At 38.9% G+C, this 14,392-nt stretch overlaps 1 protein-coding gene and 1 long non-coding RNA gene across 4 annotated transcripts in view; one reads left to right on the top strand and one right to left on the bottom strand.

Moving 5' to 3' along the window:
* Window positions 1–14,392, bottom strand: part of CCDC172 (coiled-coil domain containing 172) — a 28,894-nt gene that overhangs the window by 7,154 nt on the left and 7,348 nt on the right. For all 3 annotated transcript variants that reach the window (XM_081006038.1, XM_081006039.1, XM_081006040.1), the window contains exons 5-6: window positions 10,831–10,932; window positions 9,856–9,958 (exon numbers count right to left, since the gene is read on the bottom strand). In XM_081006038.1, the coding sequence (XP_080862164.1) occupies window positions 9,856–9,958; window positions 10,831–10,932 (205 nt within the window). The remainder of the gene's footprint in view (window positions 1–9,855; window positions 9,959–10,830; window positions 10,933–14,392) is intronic.
* Window positions 1,388–14,392, top strand: part of LOC308477455 — a 35,804-nt gene continuing 22,799 nt past the window's right edge. The window contains exon 1 of the long non-coding RNA XR_013986576.1: window positions 1,388–5,291. This is a non-coding gene — a long non-coding RNA (uncharacterized lncRNA). The remainder of the gene's footprint in view (window positions 5,292–14,392) is intronic.

Genomic DNA, 14,392 nt, shown 5'->3' with positions numbered 1-14,392 from the left:
AGTCTGGAGTGAATGAAAATATTTAAAGTTATACTTAACCAGAAATTTGTGAAAGTTTAACACTAAAGTAATAACAAGAATATTAACCATATATAAGGTTCACTATTTGATGCACTTTAAATGCAAACTTTAAATGGGATGAAAACATACTATGAATATTTCGCCATTTGTCTGAGCAGGACAAAATGCATCTCTGAGCAAAGTTATTAAATGCCAAAGACCTTACTGAGCTAATGTGTGCATACTGTGTTTCAACAGTTTGGTCAATTAGCAACATTATATTATGTATACTGTATTTGTTTAATAGTTCTGTGGGTTTTAGGTCTGTTTTACCTAAATTTTTATTAAGTACACAACTTAGAGAGCTCTTTGACTCAGTGTTTTATAATTATTTCTAAAAAATTAAGTAAATAAACAAAATCAGCATGAAATAGCTGGATTTGAAACTAAGGATATTCAATCCAAATACCAGTTAAATGAATGTAGCCTGATACAATCTAAAGAGTATTGTATAACAATGTGAGAGAGTGACTTTTAGAGCAGTCCTTAACTCCTTGCAACATGGATGTTTCTGTTTCCTGTTCAATGGGAAGAAGAGCTTCTACTAGTTATCTTAATATAGTAGCACTGTTCTTTCTATCCTTTTAAAGGAAGGAATAAAGATTCATTTTAGATTCTTAAAGGGTATATTTATATTTTAACTGCCTTTCTCCCACCTTGCTTTTCTCTCGGCCTGTTAGTCTCAGCAATCAGCCTAACCATTCAGTAAGACTGGTTTTATTTTTGCTCTGAAAATCTATGCTTCAATAATTACTGTGAGATTTTGGAAGCTTGAAATGAGTTGATCCAATAAAAGATTATTTCCCATACTATATGCATCTCAACCAGCAGAACCATCACTTTTCTGAAAAGTCTCCACAGCAGGAGCGGAAGATATAGGTCTAGAGGAGGACTGTTCTGGCCTAACACATTTAAAAAAGGGTTACAAACTAATTCTCAGAAACCATTTGCCTTTTTAAAAGACCTGAAGCTTGTGCGTGCTGATCAAAGGGCTTGAAGGGCTGCAGGGGAAAACTCATGAGCAATTGGTATTCTACAGTGGTGCCCCGCAAGACGAATGCCTCGTAAGACGAAAAACTCGCTAGACGAAAGGGTTTTGCGTTTTTTGAGTCGTTCCACAAGACGAATTTCCCTATGGGCTTCTTGCGAGTTTGTTTCCTTTTTCATAAAGCCACTAAGCCGTTAATAGCCGCTAAGCCGCTAAGCCGTTAATAGCCGCTAAGCCGCTAATAGCCGTGCTTCGCAAGACGAAAAAACCGCAAGACGAAGAGACTCGCGGAACGGATTAATTTCGTCTTGCGAGGCACCACTGTATCTCCAAAGCCATGGGTAGGCAAACTAAGGCCTGGGGGCCGGATCCGGCCCAATCGCCTTCTAAATCCGGCCTGTGGATGGTCTGGGAATCAGCGTGTTTTTACATGAGTAGAATGTGTGCTTTTATTTAAAATGCATCTCTGGGTTATTTGTGGGGCATAGGAATTCGTTCATTATTATTATTATTTTCAAAATATAGTCCGGCCCCTCACAAGGTCTGAGAGACAGTGGACCGGCCCCCTGCTGAAAAACGTTTGCTGACCCCTGTGGACCAAAGCTAATGAAGTGACTACTCACATTCTGGTAGTTGTAACAAAGGTCACGAATTGGAAGTGCTCTTCCAGGCACCTTCATCACCGTCCAAATACTGCTTATGCAGTAGTATGAGGGAATTGTGCACTAATACATAAATATCAACACAACCCACTATAAATTAATAGTCCTTAATCCAGCATATAGGCAGCAGGAAGAATGTCCAAAATATTATATTTGTGAGACATATAAACTGGAGTAATGTTTATAGATAACATTACCAAACTGGCAATACAAGGGCATTCTCATGAAGTCAGAAGTTTGGGAACCTGAACCCTGTTGGTTCAGCCTCTTGTCAGAAGTACACTTTTTTGTAAGTAAGTAGTACTCTACCTAACAAGCCTGATATCACTCATAGACAGAATGCTTTCTAATTGAATAATTTTTTGTGAGGCAAAAAACATTAACCAAGTGACTAAAGATGCAAGCATCAAACTTCAAAGCTGGAGACAAATATCACTTGTGTTCATACCTACTAAAACTTACGTAAATTGACAGACAAACTGCTCTCCCAAACTACGTTTCCTGTGTATGCATTTGTGTAAGGAAAATTACTCCCGAGCAAATTTCCAATGACAGACTTTACCCTGGAGCACGTTTTTATTGTTGGATTATAAACCTTGAAATTGGGGTTCATAATAGAAACCCTGACACAATTCTAACTATAATAACCCCACTGGGCATTGGTATAAAAAGTTTTAAGAAATCAGTTAGCACATTGTCATTACAGAAACTCATTCAGCACCCCAGAGATTACTCCAGAGATGGGTATTTCTTGCTTATAAAATTTAACATAAAATTAAATTGAACATATTTGTTCAAAACCAGCAGAATCATGGCCCTCGGCAATGCACTGTTAATATGAAGGATTTGTTCAGCTCTAGTGGACATATTTCCTGGATGATTTATGTGAATGCAGTGTCATTTGTTCTTTCATGGTTTCAATAATGAGCTTTCTTAGGCTATAATAAGAAATGTAAGAAGCAATCCTAGTTCTTTCAGATTAGTCAAGTAAACAAACAAACGCCTTAACTATTAAATAACACAAAGCAACTTCAAACTATTTCAATATTTCCAGGCTTCTGAAAAGAGTGCAGAAGTTCACACTCTAAAAAGAAAAAACCCTTCTCTAAAATTTCCCTCTGAAATGGACTAACAGAAGAAGAATGGGGAAAAGCAGAATGCCATTCAAACTTCTAACTGTAAATGAATCCAGTCGCCTCATATTATCTATGAATTAAAATATGGCTTTAACCTGTTCCTATGGGGGGATGGGACATGAAAGGCAAATATAAACCGAGGTTCTGCTTTTTTAGTATTTGTGCTTTCCCACTAATCTACAATAAATTAATTTTGCATATTTTGATTCGTTCCTCTTTTCACTCTGTTTTTTGTGACTTACAGTTAATAATAATTACATTTTGGTTCACCTTAAATGGGTGGTATATACTGATAAGGTAAAATACATTTCCTCTTCTAGGCAATATACTCAAATGCTTTTAAGGATTGTATGTTAGTAGCTGCAGCACTGATATCCCGATGTTGCACACAGTATGATCTACTACACAATAAGCTTTTAAGGAATGGGAAACTCCAGGTGTTGTTGAACCCTAAATCCCATCAACTGTAGCCATGATTAGGGATTATGCAGGGCAGCTGTAGTGAAGCAACATCTGGAGAATCACAGATTCCCCAATACTATGTTAAACATTAACTCTCCTCACATGCAGTTAGCATCAATGTGAGTAGAGGGTTTCCTGCAGCGTGTTTAAATTGGCCCTGATTCCAATATGTAAGAAGTAATCCTAGTTCTTTGAGATTTGTCAAATAAACAAACCCCGCAAGTGACATATAGGTTTATGCATGTGAAGGACCTCCAGTACCAGGGCCATGTGTAGGAAATAATTTATGAACCAGAGAGTCCATGCCAACACCAAGCAAAGCGGGTCCCACAATTACAAATCAGAATTCTCTCCATTCTTTTTCAAGGAGGGAAACTGTGTGAGGTTTGGTTGTCAGTTTGGATGCCTGGCCCATATGTTACTTCTGCATATGGCTGTGAAAATGGGGCTGCTTTGCATGGGATAGTTTTAAACATATTGTGGTGTTGTCTTCACAAATCATATGCCCACTGTAGGACAGACAAAGCAAATCAGATCATATTATAGGTGTCTCAAACTGACACCATACGCCATATTGCTGGAGAGTTAGGCCTGAGTGGTGCATTCTGAAATACCAATTTGCCCCAGAAAATAAATGTATCACAATAGTACTAAAAGCTTTAGGCAGTAGGTAACCATCTTTATGCTAAACCTTTTACAGTCCCACAAATAAGCTTTCTTCTAAAGAATGCACTGCTTTATGACACGTTTTCATTTGGCTTTTACACTTAACATCTTAAAGCTCTGTATGTTGTTAAAGCTGTTTTGAAGTTGGTGGCTAGCATGCTGAGAATAGTGAGATTCTGCAATTGATTTTCATGGAAGGAAATGGCAGTATTTTGTCCTGACACATGATCATATAATCCAGTAGGATAATGGGCCTTCTTCAAAGCATGCTACATTCTAGTTTGATGGCTTGGTGGATCTTTGCTGTCAGTGGAATGCATTTTGTTACTGTAATATTTCTTTCAAACTAGCAGGACACTTCAAAGCATCTGAATCCTCTGCTGTGACACCTAACCTGCCACAACTGGTGTGAAAATGAAAGCATCTTTGTGAAAATGTCTACTAATATTGAAACCCTTTTACTACTGTAGGCACTTTTCTGAACAAGGCTTTTTTTTTAAAGGACCAATTCTTCTTTCATCATTAATAAAAAAAGATGTCCGTCATGAATATAAATGAGGAAAGGGGAAAACAAAACGCAGGTTTGGCTCCAGAAAAATTGTGAAGAGCAAATTCAAGTTGGTGTGAGCTTGCTTCTGGTTATACCCTGGTAACAATGATTTTAATGGAACTGTGGCACAGGATTGTAGCTTAACAGTCCACATGAAATATGCCGAGCATTTTTCAGGGAGTCATTCTGCTTCTAATGACTATGCCTGTCTCAAGGTCTAGCTTGCATCTTAGTTCTATAATACAGGAAAAGTAGCTAGAGTGCGAAGACCTCAGTATGCACAGTCAGATCCTGGAAAGACTCTTGACAGCAAAGATGGCTGAGTCACTGTTAATTCAAAGGCTCCTCAAGCTGCCAGGTCTTCAATAAACATCATTCTCTCTCTTCAAGATGATACAACATTTTTGCTTTCTTTATTTAGTTACAAAATTAGTAAAAGAAGGGGTTTCAGCTCAGACGTAGATCACATGTACTGCATATGTTCAAGTCCTATTATTATCTTTGTCCTAGACCACTCTTACCTCACTTGACAACCTTTTATTGAATGCTTTGCAGACTAGACGGCTAGGAATAAGCATGGTACCTGACCTGCTTGTTTCTTATCTTTGTTACAGCTACCACCTACAGACTATGTATGCTGGTGAGCACTGGCTCTGATGCGCCAGAGAGGTTTGTCAGTAGAGGTGTCACAGCCTTCTCCTACTGGGACAGCTGCAGGAAAGTTTCTTCCCATCACCTAACATCGTATGGTGCCATGCATGAGACAGGTAAACCCACATGTTAAACTGAAAAAGAACAACTGGGAGTACAATCTTAAGTCCAGCTGATGGTAGAATTTGGTGCTTTTTTCTGTTGCCTTCTCCCAGGATGGAGAAGGCTAAAACATCTCTACTGGTGACAAACATCACTGGTCTTGAGGCAACAGAAAAAACTGCCTAATTGAAAAAAAGGGGTGAATTATAGATGAAAAGAATCAAGAGCGTACTTAAGACAGCTATCCCAATTTTTTTGTTGCAGCCACAGCCTGAATTGGTATGATGTCCAAGAAACCTGTGAGAGGTGGGGGACTTCTGAATCTGGCCCACTGGCCAGATCAAGTTCCACAGCCCTTCTTCAGACAAAGCTAAGTTGTGGGCGCTGCTCTAAACAGTGGCTTGGCTGTGTTCAGCAGCCTGGCTGGCCCTCATTTTCCAAGGGCTTAGCAGACTGCCCAATGGAACAACACATAATGGTAACATAATTCCCAGAGGAATTTCTATAGTTAAAAAAAGAAAAAAACTACATCAAATTGGAAGTACTCCCACCTGAAAGGTGTGGTATTTGACCACCCTCAAAGACTGTACAATCCTGTGAAATTACTAAATAATAATAATAATAATAGGGACGCGGGTGGCGCTGTGGGTAAAACCTCAGCGCCTAGGGCTTGCTGATCGCATGGTCGGTGGTTCGAATCCCCGCGGCGGGGTGAGCTCCCGTCTTTTGGTCCCAGCTCCTGCCCACCTAGCAGTTCGAAAGCACCCTTAAGTGCAAGTAGATAAATAGGTACCGCTTTATAGCGGGAAGGTAAACGGCGTTTCCGTGTGCTGCGCTGGTGCTGGCTCGCCAGAGCAGCTTCGTCACGCTGGCCACGTGACCCAGAAGTGTCTCCGGACAGCGCTGGCCCCCGGCCTCTTAAGTGAGATGAGCACACAACCCTAGAGTCGGACACGACTGGCCCGTGCGGGCAGGGGTACCTTTACCTTTACCTAATAATAATAATAATAATAATTCATCTGGTCTTGGCTGCACAGCAGTCATGTTAGTGAGGCAGTTTCATTAGCCATACTTTGAAACTAAACTAAGCTGTTCTATATTTAATTAGTTCTGTCTCCAACAAGATTCCAAAGTGTGTATTGTCCTCAAAAAAGAAACAATTAAAAAAAATCGAACAATTTAATCAGTCAACCAACTCCTATGGAAGTGTGTTATTTTCCTGCTGAATTGTCTTCTTGTCAGGTCTATTGATGTTATGCCTCTTTCATTCAATGTTAAGAGATACATAATGCAAAACAGCTTATCATTTTGAAAGACCAACCGAAATCCTTTTCCTTCTGGAAACTACCTCTATGCATCAAAAAGTAATCAAAGCTAACTAAAGTAATAGCAACTCTTGGTGCATGTTAGGAGGTATTATCTGTAAGATTACTTTCTTAATCTAGAGATGTTGCATGAAACACACCAGGCTCAGTTCTTCAACTAGTTGTTATACTTGCCTCCTGAATTAAAATTCAAGCCACAGAAGAATTACCAGCATAGCCCACTCCACAAGTGCCAGCAGGCCAACATCCATCCAAACTTCATCTTAGGTAAAGGTAAAGGGACCCCTGACCATTAGGTCCAGTCACAGATGACTCTGGGGGTTGCGGCGCTCATCTCGCTTTACTGGCTGCGGGAGCCGGCGTTTATCCGCAGACAGCTTCTCAGTCATGTGGCCAGCATGACTAAGCCGTTTCTGTCGAACCAGAGCAGCACATGGAAACGCCGTTTACCTTCCTGCCAGAGCGGTACCTATTTATCTACTTGCACTTTGATGTGCTTTCGAACTGCTAGGTTGGCAGGAGCAGGGACCAAGCAACGGGAGCTCACCCCGTCGCGGGGATTCGAACTGCTGGCCTTCTGATCGGCAAGCCCTAGGCTCTGTGGTTTAGACCACAGCGCCACCCGCGCTTTTCCTTTAACCTCAATTTATCCAGTCAGGTCACTGGTAGCAAGAGTAGCATACCAGTCCCAGTACTGGAAAAAGAAAGGTTCCACCTCCACCACCACCAACCTTGGCATGCAGTGTACAGGATAAAAGGCCTTCCTAGTATGTTTATTTTAGGAGGGATTTCAAGACAACCCCCTTCCTAATTCAGAAAGGGGTCTGCATTAAACTGTGGCTAAAACAAAGTCATCGTCCCCCCCCCAACCCCGTTTCAGCTGGCAATTGGGGATTAAATCCTGCTGTATGGGCCAGTGCACAAATAAACCCTACCTCCTGTCCATTAATGGATGTCACCAACTGATGTCAGCTGATTTGACAAGTGGGTGTGGTTTTGGGAAAATCATCTTGTGAACCACACTGGAACCTCTGGTGGGTCTACACTGGCTTGTGGGGTGGAGGTAGCCTACCCCTGCACTTGTCTAGGCCCCTTGCAGATGCTTGAATGCTCTTCTTTCTCAAACTGAGTTTACAAGAAACCCGATGCTTTGCACAGCAGCCAGAGGATCAGAGCAGAACACAACACTCACTGGCTGACCCTTATGTCAATCATGCAGTCACACACACATCCTTCTCTAAGTAGATTTTCAAGTGCCAAAAAATGTCTGGGTTTTAAAATGCTTAACAATTCACTTTAAATCCAGGTAAGTATGTAAGGGGCTTTGTAAAAGACCCAAAGTGGACAGTTTTCCTGAAGCTCAGGGGAAGGTGCAAAGAGGAAGAGGTAATCATTATTTGATTTCTAGTCTGTATGTGCAGTTTGAAAAGGCAGGAAGAAGCACAGTTCACTCCTGTATACAGCTCTTGCATGCAGGTCAGGAACACCACCATTGCCCAGAAAATAAGGTTTAATCCCTGAGCCCTTAATGGCGGTGAAAAGCAAATGTCAAAACATTCTTATTGGTAACAGGCTATCCCACAGTTACATGGATATCTTCCCACTGTTCTATGAACTGTTGACTAAGCATCTATTTTTTTTAGTTAAGGGTACTTCCTGTTTGAATACAGCCTTTGCTGAAGAGGTATCAAGATTTGAGTAATACTGCCATAGGGGACCAAGTTCAGTGGGGAATATGGGGAACCCAGAAATAATAAACTGGTATGGTGTTTATCTTTGTTGTGATATGTTATCTACAATTATTAATGCTGTTCCTTTATTCAATCCCTACAAAATAAAATGTGAGCAGTCATAGTCTAACTGAATTTTGTTGAGTTGGACAATCATTGCCTACTTGCCTTTATGCTATTCAGTAGCAGGGCAGGAGCATTTTAATTGAAATCAATAGGGCTTAAATTAAACACCTTCACAGACCTTTGAAGGGCTTGGGTAAGGAGGTGCATACTGATGCTTCAATCTTAGATTAAGGAAATACAATATACATGTGTAAAATCTTGAATAATGGTGCACTCATCCAGTTCTGCCTCTGAAGTAAGCCCAAGGTGTAAAATGGCAGATTTCCCAAAAGTGCAATCTTTGACGTGGTAGTAGCATTTTGTCTTCTGGTGTTCATCATATGATTTGCAAAATAAGTAACTATATTTATCAATAAATCTTGACAATTCTTTATAATTGCTTTGCATCATATTCAGCAAATTGCAGAACTGCATTGCATTACTTTTCATATAAACATCAACACTTTTTTCAATTATTAAAAAACAAACATACCTTGCACTATTTAAATATCTTACTGATTCAAATAAGATTATAACTCTGCACCCACTTACCTTAGGAATACAGGAAGGTGTCTTAAGCTGAGTCAGTCCATTGGTTCATCTAGCTGATTGGCTGAGGCTCTCCAGGATTTCAGTCAAGAGTTTCCCCCAGCTCTACCTGGATATGCTGGAACTGAACATGGGATCTCTTGCATGCAAGGCTCATGCTCTACCATTGAGTTACTGCCCTTCCCTAAAGGGAACTTACTTCGAGTAGACATGCAAAGGATTGTGCTGTAAGTCATTTGCAAGCCCATGGACACTAACTAACTTTGATCTTCAGCACGTTTATATTCATAGTAAACACCCCTTTCCTAATCATGCTGTATTGAATGTTAAATGACACTGCAATAGCAAGATACTCCAGGAGAAGTGTATTATTCAGAACGAAGATGACAACCTCATACATCAGAAAAGCTAATGTACCATAATAGAATAAATAATGCAAAAGCAAGCTGTAGTGTGCTGTACCACATCAGCTTATGGATCTGCAACTAGTATTATCATTTAAAGTCCCCTTTTGATGTATGTTCCATACATACGGTTTTGCTCCTACACACAAATTCTGAAGCAAAACATTTCATTTAGAAGATTTTGTTCATGCTTCAACTCCACTTGAAGAGAAGGAAAGGGGCTTGGCAGATCTCCTTTGCTTTACCCCTTTAAAATTCTTCATTCCCTATGGAAAAGGTGCCAGGTTTAGAGAATGACTGAGCCTCCTTTTGCTCTCCATGATGCTTCCTCCCATACAGTCACTTACATAAACACACATGCCATATCAACCAGATTCATGTTGTTATTTTGCTTAATTATGAACGCATGTTAGCTAAAACAAAATTCATCTCAGATCTATGCATTTTGGCAGGATATACCTTTACCTTGCACATTCTGGATCGGTCTGCGGTTTTTCAGAAATTTTATTTTTTTCTGTTTCTAAACACTTTGTGGTGTTTTTAGCTTCTCTTATTTCTTCTTCAAGATCTGAAAAAGAAACAATACCTTTCTATTATGATTTTATAATACAGTACTTTATTATATAATGGAAACTGTAAGGAAGGGCTGTAGGTGAGTGTGTATGTAGCTGAGCACATACTGAAGGTCCTGCTTTCAGTCCTTGGTATCTCCAGCTAAGGATGGGAGAGAACCCTGTCCGAAACCCTGAGGAGGAACTGCCAGTCAACTCAGTCAGTACTGGATCAGATGGACCAATGGTCTGCCTTAGTCTAAGGCAACTTTCTATGTTTCTCAGTTGTTTTGCTGCACATTAAAAGAACCTATTATTAGAATGAAAAATTTGGATTATAGTTTTATGACATAAAAAACATTCAGCTGTATTTAAGTCATTCCCACTCTTACAAGAATATGTGATCATATATCAAAAGCACGTGAATACTAAAGGCTAGAATACAAAAAATGATATGCAGGTGCATGGGAGAAATGCATGAAAGCCAAAGCTTCAATAGTGGCACTTGGTGTAGCAGGTCCTATTGCACAAGATACAGTATAGGATGTGGAATGATTCCTGCATTACAGGCAGTTGGACTAGATGACCCTTGGGGGTCCTTCCAATGCTACAATTCTATGACTGTATTATTTTTAAACAAAGCCTTGGATCCAATGCAGTCTGAATTGCTAAAGCTGCAAAGAAGGGCAGAAAATGTTTTAAATCCATATTCTTTAAATTATTTGTTCATTAATGCCTTGATTAATATTAACTAAAAAACTATTAAGTCCATGATATAGATATAAACATTCATCTGTTGTTGAATGTTTTTTTGATCAGAATCATTTATCAAATGCACTCACACTATGTCTGAACATCAAATCAGGTGGTGATCAAGTGAACAATATACCTTTGAGTTTTCTCTGAAAAGTACACAAATCCTTCTTCAGTTCATTCTTCTGCAGCTGAAACATTTTTAACTGAGCATTTTCATGTTTCATTGACTCTATTTCTAAGAAAGTGATAATTTTAAAATTAGGTTAAAGATTTAAGTTTCACCACATAACCAAAAAACTCTGTTGCAACTCTTCTCAAGATGTTTTGAAAAAATAATTACATATGTAACCATATATATAGGCTATGCGCATTTAATAATCCCTTATGTAATAATACCTCTTATGTAGTGACTGACATATGTAAGTTTTACCTATTGCACTTTTGGTAATTCTGGATGACATCCAATGTCATGCAAATTTCTGGATGAAATTTTGGTAATTCTGGATGACATCCAATGTCATGCAAATTTCTGGATGAAATTTTGGTAATTCTGGTGTTTTTTTTAAAATAATATTTATTAAAGTTTCACAAGAAAAAAACCACATTAATAAAGAAAGAATTAACAATAAAAAGAAAAAATACAAAGTAAAAAAAGAAAAAACAATTAAAAACAATTTCATCTTTTCCTCACTTCTTTTACATTTCCTTGTTTCCCGGACCTCCTCTTACCTCCCTCTTTTGTATTCTAATTAAATATGTTAATCCAACAATTCCTTTCCCTCCTTTTTAATCCTAATCTTTAATCTTGATATAATATAACTTTAAATTTTAGATTTTACATATTAAAACCAATTTTTCCGTATTCTTTTGGCCTGTACAGCTAGAAACCCCTTAACTTCAATCCAACATCATTCTAACATTCATTAATTTTGCAATATTCTGTAAATAGTCTTTGAATTTCTTCCAATCTTCTTCCACCAACTCTTCTCCCTGGTCACGGATTCTGCCAGTCATTTCCGCCAATTCCATGTAGTCCATCATTTTCATCTGCCATTCCTCCAGTGTGGGTAGATCTTGTGTCTTCCAATACTTTGCAATGAGTATTCTTGCTGCTGTTGTAGCATACATAAAGAAAGTTCTGTCCTTTTTTAACACCGATTGGCCGACTATGCCCAGGAGAAAGGCCTCTGGTTTCTTCAAGAAATTTTGGTAATTCTGGATGACATCCAATGTCATGCAAGTGGAATTCTCCTCCTCCCTACTGTAGCCCTCTGCCCAGCAACAAAAAATTCTTCTCCAGAGAGCCCCCTAACTCTCTGGAGATTTTGGAAATATACTGGGCGGGGGCATGGTAGCTTCAGAGGAAAAAAGGGGAAATCATTCTGCCAATGGTGTTCATTCCAGTGGTGGACAGATACCATTAGACTTCTGTTGGTGTTGGTGTTGGTGTTGGTGTTGCCAGCTGGCTTGGGCTCTATTTGTGTGGAAAGGCAGAATATAATGTATAAATTTAATTTGGTCCTAAGTGTGAACATGTCTTTTTTAGTTTATTAGAAACTTGGGTACTTATTATCAACAACAACAAAATTACTCAACATACTGTTTGTCAAAAGTAAGAGCTGCAAATGCAAGCAAAGCTAACAAAATTTATTTGTATGATGGCAACAGCTGTGCAGTATACAATCACTGTAGTTTATGTGTTTTGTTGGAGAGCTAACAGCTTTCTATTTGTTCAGGAGCTAATAGCACAGTTTGAACTCTGTTCAATGTTGTATTAACTACTGCTGGTTCTCATTCTTTCCTTCTAAAGCTTCTTGAATTCTTGAGTACCTTGTACTAAGAAGGCAAGATAAAATCATCAGGTGAACTGTGCTACCATAATCCAATAAACTGTCCATGAGAGCCTGGCAAATTGTGATACATTGTTCTACATTGGCACAATCCAACAGGGGGGAAGTGTTTTACTGTTGGAGAACAATGGCAAGTGATTCAACATTTTTTTTGTATAATAGCACAATGATCCTGTGAGTGTCTAAGCATCTTAAATAAAGATTATGACTCTGAATGGGTGAGAATTACAGTGTTTGTATTGTACCTAGTACTGTTGGGAAAGGGTAGTTCTTTAGGAGGATCTATGCAAGGCATTAATGGGCTGATCCAAATGCTACTTGCATTTTTTGTTAAATCATTACATTAAAAATACATTTTTTAAAAAGGCAAAGTTGATAGCAGTGTCAAAATAGAAGCATAACAATTATTGTTATGTAGATTCTTTCCAATAATACGTATGGTTGAATATTTTCTTGAGTTCTGTTACACCAATACATAACAACGCTGCTCCAATTCTCAGTAAATAATTTATCAAGTTGTCTGCCTGCCCTCACTCTTACAACATTAGCTAATTTTATCAGATGAGTCAGTTCCCAAACTCTTACTAGCCAGTCTTCTAACACAGAAATAAGTGTCCTCCCACCCATTATAACATATCTATATGAGCAACTGTTAACAAATGTGTTACCAATTCTGTATCCACGGGAAAAATTCATAGCCTTAACATATCCAGACAATACAACCAATGGGTCTACCATCAAACCATACCCTGCTATGAGTTTAATTTCATCTATTATAGTCTTCCTGAATATCACATTTCAGTTCTCGAATATCACTATGAAGCATAACAGTGTTTGATGCTCCACACCTTCAACATATATTAACTGCCCCACTGCATATACTGCTAAGTGCTGCAGGTGTTAAAAACAGGGAAATGCTAATTTATATTTTTTTAACCCATATCTTATAAATTTGTTCACATTTTTGTGAAATGTGTTGCCAAATCCTTTCCCATACTTCTGGAGTGTTTTGTCTTTGCTCTTGGCCTCAGTTAATTTTATATGTGTTTCTAATTATATCCAGTTATGTGTGACGTTGCAGCTTGTTAGTGTAGGGGGCAAACATGTTGTGTTTGTCAGCTGAAATACAACTTTACTTGGTTTACAGCAAGTAAGTGGGACTGGCATAGCAGTAGAATGTGGCGTTTTTTCCATCAGTCTTTGTTGTTGGAATGCTGGTTGCCATCAGTCAGTTGTGAAGCAACTAATACGTGTTGGCCATCATTAGACCTTGATGTGGTGCAAGCCAGGTATCTGGGGGCCCCTGGGCAAATGAGGGACAGGACTGATGCAAGGCATGGCCCCTGCAAGCTAGGGATCTAATTGGGCCATAATGCAGTGTGTGCATGTTCCATATTTCATTGCCTTGAGAAATGTGACATGTAATATAATTTCCAAAGTAGTATCTTACTGGCTGCATATTGTCACATACTATTGCTTAAGGAAGCAATGGTCAGCTACAGGGGGCTAAGCAGTTACAGTGGCTTTTGAATTGCAGGAATAGATTTGGCAGCAGCTCCCAAAGCAACAACAGTGGGAGATTCTACTACTGTATTTTTGTAATTGTTTGCTGCCTTGGACTCGTATGTGAGGACAGGCAGAGTATTATAATGTAGAAGGAGAAGACGTATTCTTGGGGGGGGGGAGTATTTTGTGCATTTGTTAGAAAAGACAAACTATAGAAGTTAGGCTTTTGATTTGCTAGCAACACATGTAATTACAGTTCATGGATGAAAAATGCAAATGCATTTTTAATTCAGTGTTATCTATGCTAGCTAAAGCTCAAACTGGCTTGCAATAAATATT

The sequence above is a fragment of the Podarcis pityusensis genome, assembly GCF_964106645.2.
Source record: "Podarcis pityusensis genome assembly, chromosome: 5".
Taxonomy (NCBI): Eukaryota; Metazoa; Chordata; class Lepidosauria; order Squamata; family Lacertidae; genus Podarcis; species Podarcis pityusensis.
The sequence above is the reverse complement of the archived record's forward strand: the minus strand, read 5'-3'. Positions and strand labels throughout refer to the sequence as shown.